At 45.4% G+C, this 15104-nt stretch overlaps 1 protein-coding gene across 3 annotated transcripts in view; it reads left to right on the top strand.

The window, feature by feature from the left end:
- Window positions 1–15104, top strand: part of CACNA1I (calcium voltage-gated channel subunit alpha1 I) — a 178116-nt gene that overhangs the window by 103795 nt on the left and 59217 nt on the right. For all 3 annotated transcript variants that reach the window (XM_074871112.1, XM_074871111.1, XM_074871110.1), the window contains exon 6: window positions 14715–14874. In XM_074871112.1, the coding sequence (XP_074727213.1) occupies window positions 14715–14874 (160 nt within the window). The remainder of the gene's footprint in view (window positions 1–14714; window positions 14875–15104) is intronic.

Here is a 15104-nt window from a genome sequence, read left to right as displayed (position 1 = left end):
AAGCAGCTGGTTTGGGCACTGAGTGAACACCATTTAATAGGTCCATCATGGGGTAATAAAGATGGGAGCCAAGAAAAACCTTTTGGCTATTGACTGTCAGCTAACCAACTCCCCCAGCCAGTCTCCATTTCTGTGGCCCTTCTCCAGAGAAAAGAAGACTGGGAGCCAGCCATAGTCCTGGCTATGGGCAAGCACTGTGGCAAGGCGGGGGGGCATCTCCTCTGTGAGGGGGTGGGCCAGAGGTTGTGCATGGCAGGCTTGCCCCTTCCAGGAAGTGTATGGCCAGCTGTGTGAGGGAAACACTGTCTTCATGTTATGCAGCCCCTTTTCCTCCCTGCTTCATAAGGAGTCCCATGAGTCTGCGCTCAAAGACCACTTTGAGACTGATCCCTGTTATCAGGGTAAACTTAACCTTGGTGGTGAGTGGGAACATCTGGAACGATATCCAATTGACTCCTGCAGACGTCTGTATGTTAATTGTTAGATACCAGCGGTCAGGAGCAAAACTTGACTGACAAAAAGTTGAGGACTTGTTTTATTCCTACTTATCTCCTGGAACAGCTGGAGTCACTCCCCTGCCAGCAGGAACCGCTCTGGGAAGGAGCGGTGTGAGCGGCATGAGAACTGGCCCACAGGGACCCGCTGCATCCGTGCCGAGGCACCAGGGATGCTTTAGATCATCTCACCTGACCTTTATAGAGGATAGGCCATTGAATTTCCCCTAACTGCCCCATCTGTGGCACTGCCAGTCTGCTCCTCTAATCAGTATAAAACTTTACCTGTATGAAATTGATGCTGTTTTAATTTTCACTCTGTGGTTAAACCTTTATGTACCTTTCTTGCTACATAAATCTGTGGTTATATGCAGAGAACATTTTGGAAGAAAGACATCCTGCCATTAATTAAAAAAAAAAATAATTAGATTCCCTGTGAGAGGAAGCACTGACTTGAGGGTTGAAAACTGGTGAAGAGACTGTAAACAAAGGCTTGTGATAAACAGGAATGAGCTGTGTTGGAAGAATATGCCTAGTGGGGTACAGAAAACATAATTAATGGGACCTTTGGCCACAAATATTTTTTTAATATCTTTTTAAAGTTCTTCATTACTGATCTGAAGCAAGAGGAAAGTCTATTAGTGAGATGCACTGATGATACCAAGCTGGAGGTGTTGCAGGTGCTAGCAAAGAAAGTGGGAAATAAGACAGCAGGAAGTAGAGGGAAATTGAGGTCTTGGTGGGAGTGTGAGATATTTGGGGAGGAGCAGGGGAGGTTAATCCCAAAGGCAGATATTCAGCTGTGTTCACAAGGCTGCAATGGGACAATGTGGCCCAGCATTCACCAGTGGCCCATTTCAAAGACTTCCACATGGGCACTCAGGTAGGGACTGATTTTCACAGAGAAGTCTGGCCTTGTGAACTGAACAATGGCAGTTTATTATCAGAAGAATGGACAAAGTGGTTAGGAACCTGAGTGATTACTGCATGAGAGGAAGAGTGCTGAAGTGGTCTGTCTGGGTAGATAATTTAGCACCCAAAGAACAGTAACACTCTAATAATCAGACAGTGTTTGAAAAGTCCACATACTGAAGCGAGAAAAATCTGGAGAAATTTGAGAGAAATTTTGTACTACATGAAGCAAAAAAAGAAGTGATGCCAGAAAATGAGGAGGGAGGAAATTCAGGATGACTCTAAGGCAACAGTAGCAATGTGGCAGAGGAAAAAGTATCACCTGTTAAATAAGTTGAATAAACTTATTTTATATTCTTGGCAGGTGGGCAAGGCTGAAGTTTGAATGCCTAAATTGGCTATGTCTAAATTCTGCTTACCTGTGTTTATTCTTAACGTGTTCCTGAAATCCCTTCCTTACAGTGAGAATTGTGAGGCTTTGAAACAATGAGAAACAAGGAGATGACAAATGCTGGTTTTGTGTGCTGTACTCATTATGTATAGTGTAAAGGACGCATAGAGTCTCCCACCTGAATCGTGACAGAAGAAGAAAAGGGCACTCAGTGTAACCAAAAGGTGGCAAATGTTCATTAAGAAAGAAGTTCTCCACCTAGTTTGTAATAAGGCTGTAAAGCTCACTGCCATGGGAAGTCCTTCCAGCCCCAAATCAAGTAAGAGGCACTGTATGAGTGAAGTAAGTAAAATGGGATTGTCCAAGGGACAACAGCTCACATGGAAACACTTCTAGATTTCAAACCTCCTTGCTTTAGGTTTAGAGCTGATCTTCCACTACTGGTTATCAGATTGATTGCATTTCTTGCAATTCTCAGCAGGATGTGCTACTGACCATTTCAAATTTCACTCTGGATGAAGTCTGTGGTTCTGCCCTGCCTGATCATTCCTCCATTCGCATGACACCTTTGAAGTGTACTAGAGAAAACATGAGGCGCCCTAGTTTTGTCATACATATCACACCTTCATTAGTATTCTGGCTTATCTCTTGCGTTCCTGACTACAGCCACAGGAACACTGCCTTTTGGGGTTTTGTTTGAAAATCCATGAAACAAAAATCAGAGATTGTTCTGGTCCTATTACCATGTGATTCAATTCCATGGCAGTGAGCTGGTGTGACAAGCCCTTCCAGTCACCAAACAAGTATAAAGAGGGAAAAAATTACCCTCCAGGTCTCTGTCAGAGGTAGTTGCTTTCTGCTCTGGGCATGTCTATGTCCTGGGCATGGGGGTGAAAGTCCGCATCCATTTGTTGTTATTATCTTTTTGCGATTGTGTGGCAGGTTGCTAGGTGAAACATTGCTGTTTCTGCTAACTCTTTCATCCTTTCTTCTCATGGCAAGGCACAAGGTTTTGGGGGAGGCTGGCTTTGGTTTATTTCTACCTGCTTTTGAGCAGGGAGTCTTCAGTAATTCCTGATCGTTTGAATTTCTTCTGTAATTTTATTTTGGATTGGAGCAGAAAATGTTTCTTCAGTTTACTCTTCTTTGTTGCATTGGTCTTATGCAAGGAAGAGTCCTTGCATTGTGTTTGATGTCTTCCAGTTTCCACTTACAATTTAGTAACTGATTCATCATTTGGAAGCAGATTACTTCAGCTGAGCACGCTGTACGGAAGTGGAGGAGTCTGTTGCAGAGTGTTGCATAGCAACTTTATTGAATAGAAAGTGTATACATGTGTTAATGCTTGGTGTGTAAGTGCAGTAATACTTATGTGGAGGTATAGGCATTAGAGATATAATGTTATATTCTTATTACTAGCTGTGCAGGAAATAGAATTTCAGATTTGTGGGAAGTTCTGCTCTTTCTAAATGTGTTTCTTCTCAGGCAGAACAAGAATAAGCATTTCCCATCCGTTTTAATATGGTTTTATTCTGCCTAATTTTAGGTGGTTGTTTGCCTTTTTGATTTTTTCTCTATACTTTGTCATGACAAAGAAGTTTAAAAATCAAAAAAACCTCAACCATACCATCTGGTATAAAAATGCTTTCCTCTCCTCTTGTCCTCCTTTACATTTTGCTAAATGATGTTTCAATAACTACCACAACACTAAAGTGTTTCCATTTCAACGAAATAGCATTCTTTGCTGGTAAAAGTGCTGTGTAGGAAAATCTTGGTCTAGCTCCGTTTTTCTTTAATAAATATTGTTATTATAGTAGCTCCATGGGTCCAAATAGATCGTAGTTTTCTACTGTTCTTCTACAGACCTCAAAGATATAAACCAAGGCTTGATAGTTTAATCTTTCTCATATTGCAGACCAGGTGAGCGAGATCCAGTGAGTGTCACCAGCAGGAATACAACTGCCATCTCCTAACTCTTAGACCTGTGTTCAGCTCACTAGACCAAAGCACCAATACAAAAATAGTCTGAAGCAGCTGAACTCTGGAATGAGAAAAGGAGGTGTTTTGTATTTATATACCCACCTTAAGTTTGTATTCCACACCGAGCTACCTGTGTTTGGTGCTATAACAGTGCCTAAGACAGAGTGGTCTGGCTATGAACCCCACATTTGGCACAGGGGAAAAGTGATGACATTTACTTCTCTAATGCGTTTTTGAAGAACTAATTTCACTGATGAGCGTGTGTGAAATTAGCTTCTGACTAAGATATATTAGGCTGTAAAACAGTCTCATTTACAACTAGATCAGACAAAAAGCAAGCACAGTTGACAGGCACAGTCCTGCCCTAGCAGTTGGAAATGCAAAGAGATTATGAGTTTCTTCTTCTAAGGGAGACCCCCCCTACAGGGTCTTTGCTTCAGATGTCTCACTCTTTCTGAAAGACTACTGTCACTTGTTCTCTTCCAACGTTGATTCTCTTTCAGAAATGTACTCTTCCATTTGACTCTTTTGGAAGTACATTTTTTCCCCTCATGGCTTTATTTGTGAAGTGATAAATGAAACTCAGATATTGTTGTATTTTCCAAATATTTAAACTTACCCCATCCACAGTTCTTCATATGAGCTGCTCTGTAAATATTTATTATCTCATCTCAGTGACACACAAACCATACTTAAAACCAGATGCAACTGTGTACACAGATTTATCCACGTGCAGCCACAGTCCTGAGCAGGTTAGTATGGTGGCAAGAGTGATGTTCTCTCACAGCATCCATACACAAAAGTTAAGAGATTAAAATGCCCTTTTCATTCCGTGGTCAGGCTTTGTGTGACTCAAATGCATTCAAAGACAAAGCTGACAGCTTTCTGTAGGTTCTGTTCCAAGCAGGTGGGCAGTGGAAGGATGGAGAAAAGCTGACAGGGGATGGACTCAACCAACGGGGTCAAGTTCAGCCTACATCCTCCCTTTCCAACCCAATCTTCTAGCCAAGTGGAACAAAGCACTGAAGAGAGCAATGTGATTTATGCCTGGAACAGGCAATTAAAGGATACCTTTCCTTGGAGAGGGGGGCAGATCAGAGATGGAATGTAACTCAGAGTTTCACTTTCCTGTATGTGCAGCTTTTTATCAAGTCATTTGAGCCCTAAATCAGACAGGCGTGTTCAGGATACCAGGAAACAGTGTGAGGGGGAGCAGAGCAGTGTGAGGATCAATAGAGAGGAGAGCAGAGGAGGAGCGGGGCTAGAAGAAGAAATGCACAGGAGACAAGCGGCAGGGTTTGCTGGGCACAGCACGTGAAGGCATGATGCACCTTTGTGTGTAGGATAATGCAGAGAAAGTGGGGGTGGAGGGAGGGAGAGGAGAAAATCAAAACTGAAACAAGGGTGAGGAATAGTATAAAGAAAGTCTGTAGACTCTCAGGTAAATACACTGGATGGGTTTGCAAATCAATGCTTCTCTGGGGCTTTTTAACAAACTGAGTGGGATGTAACAGACCCACATCTTGTAGTGCTGGAAGAAGACTTCAGTCACTGAAGACAGGCTGCAATTTTATTTTCTTGTTGTCTGATCTCAATGCTGTTTTTCACGTGCATTCCACAGTGTGCAATATATGGCCACATGTTCAAATGGGTAATCAAAGTAAATTTGGGAGAAAAAAACCAAATCAAAACAAAATGAAAATTATATCCTTGTGTTAGTGTAACATCATGGCAGGGAGCTGGGTAACATGAAGTGCAGGAAATGTAGACCTGGTAATGCCTTGTTTTGTACCACACGTTGCTTAGCCCCTTTTTTTGTGGTCACAGATCATGGGAGAAAGTCACTTTTCCCTCTCTGAACCAGTCTGCTCAATTTCACTGTTACTATAAACAAGTATTCAAAAGTCACAAATTGTGTGCTTGTAGGTTGTCAGATAGGTTTAAAACCATGAGATTTTAAAAAGTAAAAGGAAAAAAAAATCACAGATTATTTTTATTTTTCCTATGGCTTTCAGACCTTTGAACCCATGACTCAGATCTTGTAGTCCTCTTTTTTTTTTCCCCCATAATAGTGAGTCATAGAAACTTCTTCTTTTTTTTTTTTTTACTGTGATCCAAGATTGTCAAGTCATAGCAAGATTTCATGCCTGAAGGTTTATGCCATGCATCCCAAGACTCCCCATAAAAATCACAAGAGTTAGCAAAAGCACTTTGGAGTTTGTGTTATTGGAAGTAAAGCAAGCCTGGGAAAAAAAAAAAATCAAACCAAAAACCAGTCATAAAGAGACCTTCGCTGGAATCTTTATTTCTCCCTTCTCCTCTAGGGGAACCTGCACAGCCAGAATTTTAAAAATGCTTGGTGCCTCACAGTTCCCATTGTGACAATTCTGCTGCCTGTTCAAACAAGCTTAGCCTCCAGTGTACACAGCGCTCTCGAAAGCCCAGCCATGTATTTTGCTGCCTAAATGGGAGCTGAGCTGTTTTGCAAAATCTGTCCCATGGGACCTATCAAGCAATGGATACCATGGAAATGTGAGCAATAATGACAGTGTATTATGGGGTGAAAGATAATGTCATATTACGCTAATGCAAATTGCACTCTCTGTGTGGGCAGGGCAATTTACAACCATAACCTTAAATTTCTCAATCTTTGTGTATTTTGGGCCCGATTCTTCTTTTCACACAGATTTCACCTAATGTCACGTCACTATCTGCAGTAGAAAGAAACATGATTCATGCTAGTGACAGCAAGAGGAAATTAGCTCCCTTAAATCTTAACCAGAAGTTGCATTAACAGTTTTACATAATATTTTGCATTATTCTGTCCTACTTACACAGCACTAGAGATGTGCAAAGAACCTAAGGGTATTTATAGAACAGAGGCCAGTGACTTGCAGCCCTGGCACTGGAGTTACCTTTTGTCCCCAGTGCTGGGTGACCCCTGCAATTCTGAAAGAAAAGCTGGCACTGTATGTTTTTAATAGTTTTCACTGAAAGTGAATGCAGTCATCATTGCAGTGATAAATGGGGAAAAAATGAGATGATCAGTGAATGAACAACAGTAGCAGGTGGTAGTAGGTGTTGCTTATTAGATATTCAGTATTAGAAAAAAGAACAGAAGGACAGCAATCCCCCAGAGAGACACCTCTCTAAGAAATAATCTAACACCTGGTATTGCTCTCCAAGACAAGGTTACTTAACAGCCCAAAGCTTGCAAGCGGATAACATGGCAAGAGAGTGAAGAAGGAGGCCACTGACTGAGACCTTGGTCTGCATCTGTTTCTGCTGATATCACTGATTATGTGGCTACCAACTGTGCTATGGTGGTACATACTGAATGTGAGTGCCTGTGGTGGATGAGCTTTCTGTTGCTATCCATGGACCTTATCTGGGCTCACAAGCATCCTTAATAGGGTGTAGCCTGCTGCAGAGATGAGCTGCCTCCTTCTTTTTGGATCACAGCAAGGCTTGGACTGAGGCCCCTCTTTTTCCAGAGATGTCAGTGTTTAGGTGTCAAGGTAAATGCTCTGGATTTTACCCTCATTCTTGAGGACACTGTAACCTTGGGGTCAGGTCTGCAATTAGTAGGCCTCACCTCTGGGCTTGCTTCTTCAAAGCACCTGGCATGGCTCTAGTTTCTGGTCCCTCTATAGGGCTGGTGAGGCTCCAGCTCAGCAGGAAGGAACTGTTTTGTGCACTGGGTCTTGTGCATCTTGGAAAAAGCTGTGAAACATGAGAGCTTGGGACTGCTGTTTAGACCACCTGTCTTCTGTGAAAGACTTGGAAGATGCAGCTATAGTCTGACCCTTCAAGCCACAGTTAATTTTTGGTGTTATTTATGATGTAGTGAGAAGATAATTTTCCATGACCTTAGTGTATATTTCTCATAGCATTCCCCAAAGGTTTGTCTTCTTTTTTTCTTTTGACATCTTGATATTCTCTCAAAAAAAAATCCTTTATGAAGAGATCTTCACTACCCTGTGCTGGAAGCTGGACCTGTTTCTCTGTAGGATTTACTGCAGGTCTCTAGCAAAGAAATGTGACAGTAACTACTTGTGGCATGAGCCAGGCCAGGGGTCCATGGGACTTGTTGCTATATACCATGCTAAAGGGAATTATAATTTTCAAGGTTGCTGACATTTTTGTATGCAAGGTCTCACTAGGAGGGGCCTATTTCCTTGACATGCATGTGTCATTTGATGGGCAGGTAGGAAAGAAAGCTCTGAGGGATTCAGAATATCGAGATTCAGCCCTGGCTCTGGGATCTGAGCCCCCTCCGGTGATGTGCTGAGCATCGTGGTTATGCAGTGCCCATGTGTTTGTTTTCTCACCTTCCCCCCAAGGAAAACAGCATGTCTCAGGTTTCATTTGCACTCTCTTTTTGGCAGTTGTTTTAGCTGAGTGTGTGTTGGGGGATGTTGTAAGTGGTGTGGTTTTTTTCTCCTCTTCCTTTTCTTTCTGATGCTTGTGTTGCCCTGACCTGATCCATCTAGGGTAAGCATCTTGTTCTTGGAGTGATAAGCAGTGAGGTCTGTGCTAGTCCCTGGCTCCCAAGGGAATTGTTTCTACAGCCTTGGAGCAAGCTTGAGAGAGCTCTTTCTCCTACATCAGTACACTTTAAACCTACTTTGGAGAGCTCTGTTGTCCTAGTAAGGTGAAGCTCTGACCAAGTGTTTTTTTCCTGGAGCTTTAGTCTCTCTTTTGACTACTTCAGGCTTAAACTGAGGAGTGCTTTGAAGGTAAGGTCTGAGGACACTTAATGCTTGAACTAATTCAATATCCTAAGGGAAGTCACTGTACCAGGGCGAGACTTGATGTGCCCATGCTACTGAGAAAATGAACAACAGCTTTTTGTAGTGACTGGAGCTTTGTAAGTGCTGGAAATGTCATGCTTTGATATTTTCTGTGGTCAAGCTGAGGAGTGATAAAGATTTAGATAATTGGAGGTAAAATCATCAACAGACTGAGCAGGATGAGGTGTCTGAGCCAGTCAAGAGATTCTAGAAAGCTTTGCATGCTACTCGTCAAGGCAAGAGTGGGGTGCTAGTGAGGAATTTAGTGGCACTCCTAAACTATGGAGCATGCTGACAACCTGCAAGTACAGAACCCCCAACCCTAAACGTGTCCTACAAATGCACCGGGATCTGACAGAGAGATCAATGGAAAGACTTTGCTTGCCTCTGAACAAAGCCAGTGTTTCACATTTGTGTCTGGGGCAGCTTTTTATTAGCAGCAGAACTGACTGAAGATCTCTCACTACCTCGTACTGTCAACTGGACCTGTTTTTCCATAAGGTTTATTTAATCTGGCTCAGGCCAGCCATCTGGACATGCTTTCTCTTGCATTGGTGCAAAGCAGGGGGTGATGGTCTGCAATGTGAATGAGGCTGGCTTTGCAGCTTGAGGAGAAGGCATCTGGAGTGCACATTGGCTGTTCCAGCTGAGCTCCTCTCGCTTACACGTGTTTGCAGGAGAGGCTTCAGTTAGGAGGAATGCAGCAAAGGGAAAAAGATCTGAGTGGCGAGGGAAGCTATGGGTTATAATAATGATGAACTTGATGGTCCATCTACTGTTGCACGCACAGCTGAATGGTTTCTCTTTGCAGTAATTTGGCCTCATGTTTTAGCTGATGTAAATGAATGCAATGTGAGAAATGACAACTAAGCCTTGGATCAGCAAGAGATCAGTGAGGAGGGCCACAAGTTCGAGCACCAGCATGCACTGTGCACACAAACTGAGATTACTTTAACTATGGGGGTTGGCCGCAAAAAAAGGTGCATCTCTCTGTGTGCTTTCTGCACAAATACAATCTATCTGCTGGAATTGTTCCTCAGTTCTGAAAATTCCCGTAAAGGAGCACGCACAGGAAAATCCTGCCAATCCCATGCTAGCTGGGTGGACTGCCATGTGTCCTGGGGCAGGGGAGGAAGGAGAGAATGCATGCTTGGACAAGCAGCCTGGCTGAGGGACAGAATAATGCTTCAGTCTCTGTACTCTGCAAAATGTCCTGCCAGCTACAGTCACAAGTGGTGATGGGGAAGAGATTTGTTTTTGCCCTAGTTAAAATGACACTCGGTGACTTGGCCCATGATGCAGATGAGTGCTGAAAATTATGTTCTTTTCCATCTGGTTTACTCTAAGCAAGGGAATGATTGCCTCAAACCACTATCTCCATTTGACTCTGCACACATTAGCTTTGTCTCTCATTGTAGAGCTGGGGAGGACTCGAAAGCCTCAGAGGTGGGTGAGATATAAGAAACCAGAAAGAACAGGGTTTCTCACCCTCTCCTGAGCCAGTCCCCCGTTCAAATCATGGAGGGAGTGAATCAGCTCAGCTGTTGGTCCTCACTCTTGAAAAGAGGCAGGTGGAGAGAAGGCGAAGTGATGGAGTGATGCTGAGCAGGAGACTTGGGAGGTTGTGGTAAGTTGCTGGGCACACCTGCACTGCGCGGCTGGCTCTGGCTGCCTGGAGCTTGCCTCCTCCCCAGCCCTGCCCCCAGCTGCTCACCACCATACTTTCCCTGGGGCTGGCATGTGCTGGGTGAGTCTGCTTGGCTGTGACGGCCAGGGTCATCAGGGTTGATGGCAAGTGTCTGTCACTGTAGCGTCTGCAGAGTTTGTCAGGAAAGGCCTCTGGATGCTGCAGAGGTGAGGCAGAGGATTTGCTTTGCCCAAACCCAGGAGGTAGTTCAGTGACTTTGCTTCATCTGTTGGCTTTGCTCAGCCCTGTGCTTCCTTCCCACAGCTTGCTCCCCAGCACTCCTCTAACCCTCCTGGCACTTCTCATCCCTGTGACGTACTTTCCCCCTGACATCCATTGCTGTGTTGGAGTGGCGAATGCACCTCTGTTATGCTCATGGCTTTGCTCCCACAGGATATCCTGCTAGGAATAGCCCTGCTGGTGAGGTCCTATCTAGCACTGTTCCCCACCCCTTACCCAAGGGCATGGGTGAACAGCAGGGAAGCATATCTGATCATCTTTTGTGAGGATCCTTCCTTGGATGCCCACAGCCAATGCTGTTTCGTTTCCTCCTTTCCCCTGGTCTCCTCATGAGGGTGTGTGGGGAAGAGAAAAGGCCTTTCAGAGCTCACACCTGGCACTCATGAATATTTCATGTTTTTAGCTTTTCTTCCCCTTGAAGAGCAAAACCTTTTCATATTTGATGCCTTGGGAGCCTGTTTGGTTGCTGAATGTTGCTTCACCAATGCTCTCCCTCCCTGCTTTTCCTCAGACTACCCAGCCCCTCTTCCTTTCTCTTCTCAGGGAACATCTCCTTTTACAAAGGCTGCTTCAGAAAAGGTCATTGTCCTTTTCATATTCCCTCCTTGCTGTGAGCCAGCATGGCTTCTGCTCTGCCAATGGTAAAGGACAAATGGGGATGTGGGGAAAGGCAGCAGTGGGGAGGAAGGCTGGGAGACCTGTGCATATAAGCTGTGGTGTAGAGGCAGAGAAAAGTAAAGGGGCAGAGGAGCATGCAGAGGCTGTGAAAGGTAGGAAGGAGGCAGCAGCAGGACTTTGCCAAAGAACCAGCTTTTCAGAAGCTTCCAGAAGTTGTCATGCAAGATGCACCAGTGTTGCTGTCGATGGTGCCTTGTCTGGCAAAGGCCCCTTTGGAAAAAGTTTCTCCAGGGTAGAATGCTCCCAAAGCTACACTGACAAATATGCCTTTTGCCCATTTCCATTGCCCTGCAGCTGCTTTAGGGACCTTGCAATCTCAGTCACCAGGGTCTGCAGTAAATCATATCCCTCCATCCTTAGGCTTTTCAGCCTTTCTCCTGCTTTTCCCCACAGATTGTGAGTGCTTGAGGAACCAGGGACCATTTAGAACCTGCTCCCAGTCGGGCTGTCCAGACCCTGAAACACACTGCTTTGCAGGTGCTGCCTGAGTGGGGTTCATCCCCTCCTGCCCATGAAAGTGTTCAGACACCTGGCAGTGAGGGTCCTTCCTTGGAGACCCACAGCAGATGCCCTAGCATGGCTGCTGGACCAGCCTATCCCTTCCTGGTTCCGGGGGACTGCAAAGCCTCAGCTGTGGACAGACCCATGCAGGAGGCAACAGGGAGGCTGTGAGGGGTTCCCCCCAAAGTGCCTATAGGGGCTGGCAGAGGTGCAGGAGGGGCACTACCAAAATGCCATAGCAGAGGATGGGGCTTAGGGACTCGGGCATGAGTATTGCAGGCAGCACAGCACAGGCAGTAGGGGAGGGTAACAATGGAGAGAACAAAGGTACTGAGCTTGTATTTACACTGTGCCTTTCATCCATATGGAAGTAGTAGTTGAAGTACCTCCACTAACTGGGTGAACTCAGCAGAGGAGGTCCATTCGATGGAAAACTGATGCCTCTGGTGAAAAATGGGTTCCCAGAGCAATTGCTTTGTGGTTTAGGGCAGGAAGCAGAAGAGGCTTTGCACAAAGTGAAGGGATGGATTTGTTTTAGAGCTAGCTGGCCGACAGGAGAATTGCAGTTGATGTTTGGATGGGTGTAGCTTCAGCGTTCTTGCTTTTGGAAGATCTAGTCTCATATACACAGTCAGCATCAATGGGCAGAGAAGGATGACTGTTCAACTGAGAGACTTTGAAAAAATAAAAATTGGGTTCCCTTTGAACTTAGAAATGGAACCCACCAATACTGAAATTCTTTGTGATGTGGAAAAAACACCAAGCGCTGGGGCTGCCTGCCTGGTAGCCACCTGCCTGTTTTTGGGTTATGGGCCCAGGTACCGCAGAGAGCCTGGCATGAGGGCAATCACTATGATCCTGGAGCTATGGATAGCACAATCCTGTACCATCAGTAGCATCTCTGAGAGTCAGGATATTCCAAGGAAAAGGCAGGCAAATTTTTCGAGTCATTTGTCTTCTCTTGGAACATGGACAAAATCGATTTTTGCAAATTCTGACCCAACAAGTGTGTTGTCTGTAAAATTCTGGTGGAGATGTCTGTTCTATTTGTTCTGTGTTTTAGTGTAAGGGCAGTTGTGTTCTTTGCATTACCTCTGCTGTAAGACAGAGCTAGCATCAATTGATCTGAAAAACATCACCCCCTCTTGCAGTGCTGCTGGCACAGCTTCCCAAGTCACTTGGCTCTCCCTAATGCACTGACCAGGACAGTTTATGGGAACTACTGAGCTTGCACTGTGAAGCAGTGTTAATGCTGGGAACATACTGCACTGCAGTGAGGGTGTGTGGCCTTAAAGCCAAAGTGTTGTGCAGTGTTGCTCCAGAGCCTGGCAGGTCACAGCGACAAGCAGCAGGGCACTGTGGCTATGCTGTTGGGCTTTGTACGGTGACAGATCAGAAAGCTATCAGTGAGTCATGGCATGTCTGCGATCCCCAGTGAGCGGCTGGAGCTGTGCCTTTGCACTGCTGAGTTACTGATGTGCTGTCTAGAAACTGCCTTAAGTGGTGACTAGTGATACAGCTGGGCAGTCAGGCAAGCAGGGCTGAGCTGCTGCTCCACAGCCTGGCCTTAGAGATAAAATGCCATCGTTCCTTGTCCTTCATGATCCCATGTAGCCATCATTAAACATCTTCTCCTTCCTACACATCACCTACTTGCAAATACCACTCCTGGCTATCCCACCCCCATCTGTCCCCAAAACATTCCCTCCTGAGCTAAAACAGTCTGATGTACCACATCAGGCATCCTTCTGCCTCTCCCTTCAGCGTGTGTGCATCCCACACCTGCATGCCCCCCACAGGCACTGCTATCTGTCCCCTCTCCACAGCGTGAGCAGCCCAGGGAATAGAGATAGAGCATAATGCACAGCATCGTGTGGCTAATTACTTGATTCTGGGCTCACAAGGGGGATTAATTTGTGCCTCAAAGGGCTGTCAGAGAATCCTAATCTTATCTTCCCCTCCTCTTTCCCCTTCCACTGCCATCTAAAGTAATGAACTGGTTATAAATACCTAATTAGCTAATTATTTGCTGGCCTACATGGAACATCTTCAGTGAAGGAACTCCCTGAACCTCTGGGGGAGGGACCTCCGTGGAGGCGAGGAGAGATGACGGCATGAGGTGTATATGGGGGTAAAGGCAGTATAGTGATGCTCAGAAGGATTTCTAGACTTTTGCTGTTCCCAGAGAGCAGAGGAAAAGTCATCAGCTCCATGGAGAAATGAGCCTATCCTTACCCCTACTTGTGGCTGTGTGAGCTGAAGAGCCAGGGGAGACATAAAACCACAGAAATAATTAATTAGGTAATTAAAAAAAACCCTGGTTTTGGAAACATTTGCACTGGCCAGAGGTGCTGTGCCAACAGCATTTCAGGCTATGCCTGCTATGTGTGTGCTCTGGCCCCATTGGGGAGGGAGGACTAGCCAAGAGAGGAGAGTGTGGTCTCCATGACTGTCCCCTGATGATGGAGTTGCTGAGAAAACCAATTTATGCCAGTTTATGTGTGCTGGAGAGGTTCATTCCACTAGGCAGGTTGGTCTTGGTCCATTGATACAGTTCTCAGGTTCCAGCATGCAGTTGTTGAACTGGGATGGCTTGCAGTCTGAGCCATCTGAGGATGGGGCCATTGAGCTGCTGTGCACCTCTGGGGCAGAGTTGTCACTCCATTGCCCATCTGCAGGGAAGGGGGAGCGAGGGATATCAGTCAGGTAGCTGATGGTACCAAAAGTCTCATTTCCTTTTCTTCTCATTGCTGTAGATGGAGGCTTAGGGTTAAGAGATCACAGCATCACAGCAGCTCTTCTGGCTGCCTGTCAGTAGTGGTTAGGACAAGAAAGGGCAACAATCACAAATCTAGCCTGGTTTGGGCAGCAATTAATTTCTGATACTTTGCTTTTATCTTTATCTTTGTATGGCTTTTTTTTAATGTGTGTGTCTCCTAAATTTTCCTTTCCTTCTCCTTCCCTTCTTTTTCTCCCTTTCTCTTTCTCTGTCCCTCCATCCCAAACTTGTTCCTTCTGGTTCTGTTCTCCTGCTGCAGGCATGCGCATCCTTGTGAACTTGCTCCTGGACACCTTGCCCATGCTGGGGAACGTCCTCCTGCTCTGCTTCTTTGTCTTCTTCATCTTCGGCATCATCGGGGTGCAGCTGTGGGCTGGGCTGCTCCGCAACCGCTGCTTCATGGAGGAGAACTTCACAATGTGAGTGCCTGGGAGATGATGTCTCCTTCCTTTCTTCCAGGGACATTTCTCTTTTGCCTTCCCTGCTCTTTTGCCTTCTGTTGCCTGTGTATCACTTACTCCAAATGGCTGTAGGGTGACAGTGTACAGAGCATTGGCCACATCTTGCAATGGAAAGGGGAGGGAAGGCAAAGGCAACTGTTTTTAGTCTGTCTTCAGAGTCCACAGGTGTCTGGGCTTATTTTGATTTG

Source organism: Strix uralensis, chromosome 5, assembly GCF_047716275.1.
Source record: "Strix uralensis isolate ZFMK-TIS-50842 chromosome 5, bStrUra1, whole genome shotgun sequence".
Classification (NCBI taxonomy): domain Eukaryota; kingdom Metazoa; phylum Chordata; class Aves; order Strigiformes; family Strigidae; genus Strix; species Strix uralensis.
Note: the sequence above shows the minus strand (reverse complement) of the source record. Positions and strands in the feature narration are given on the sequence as shown.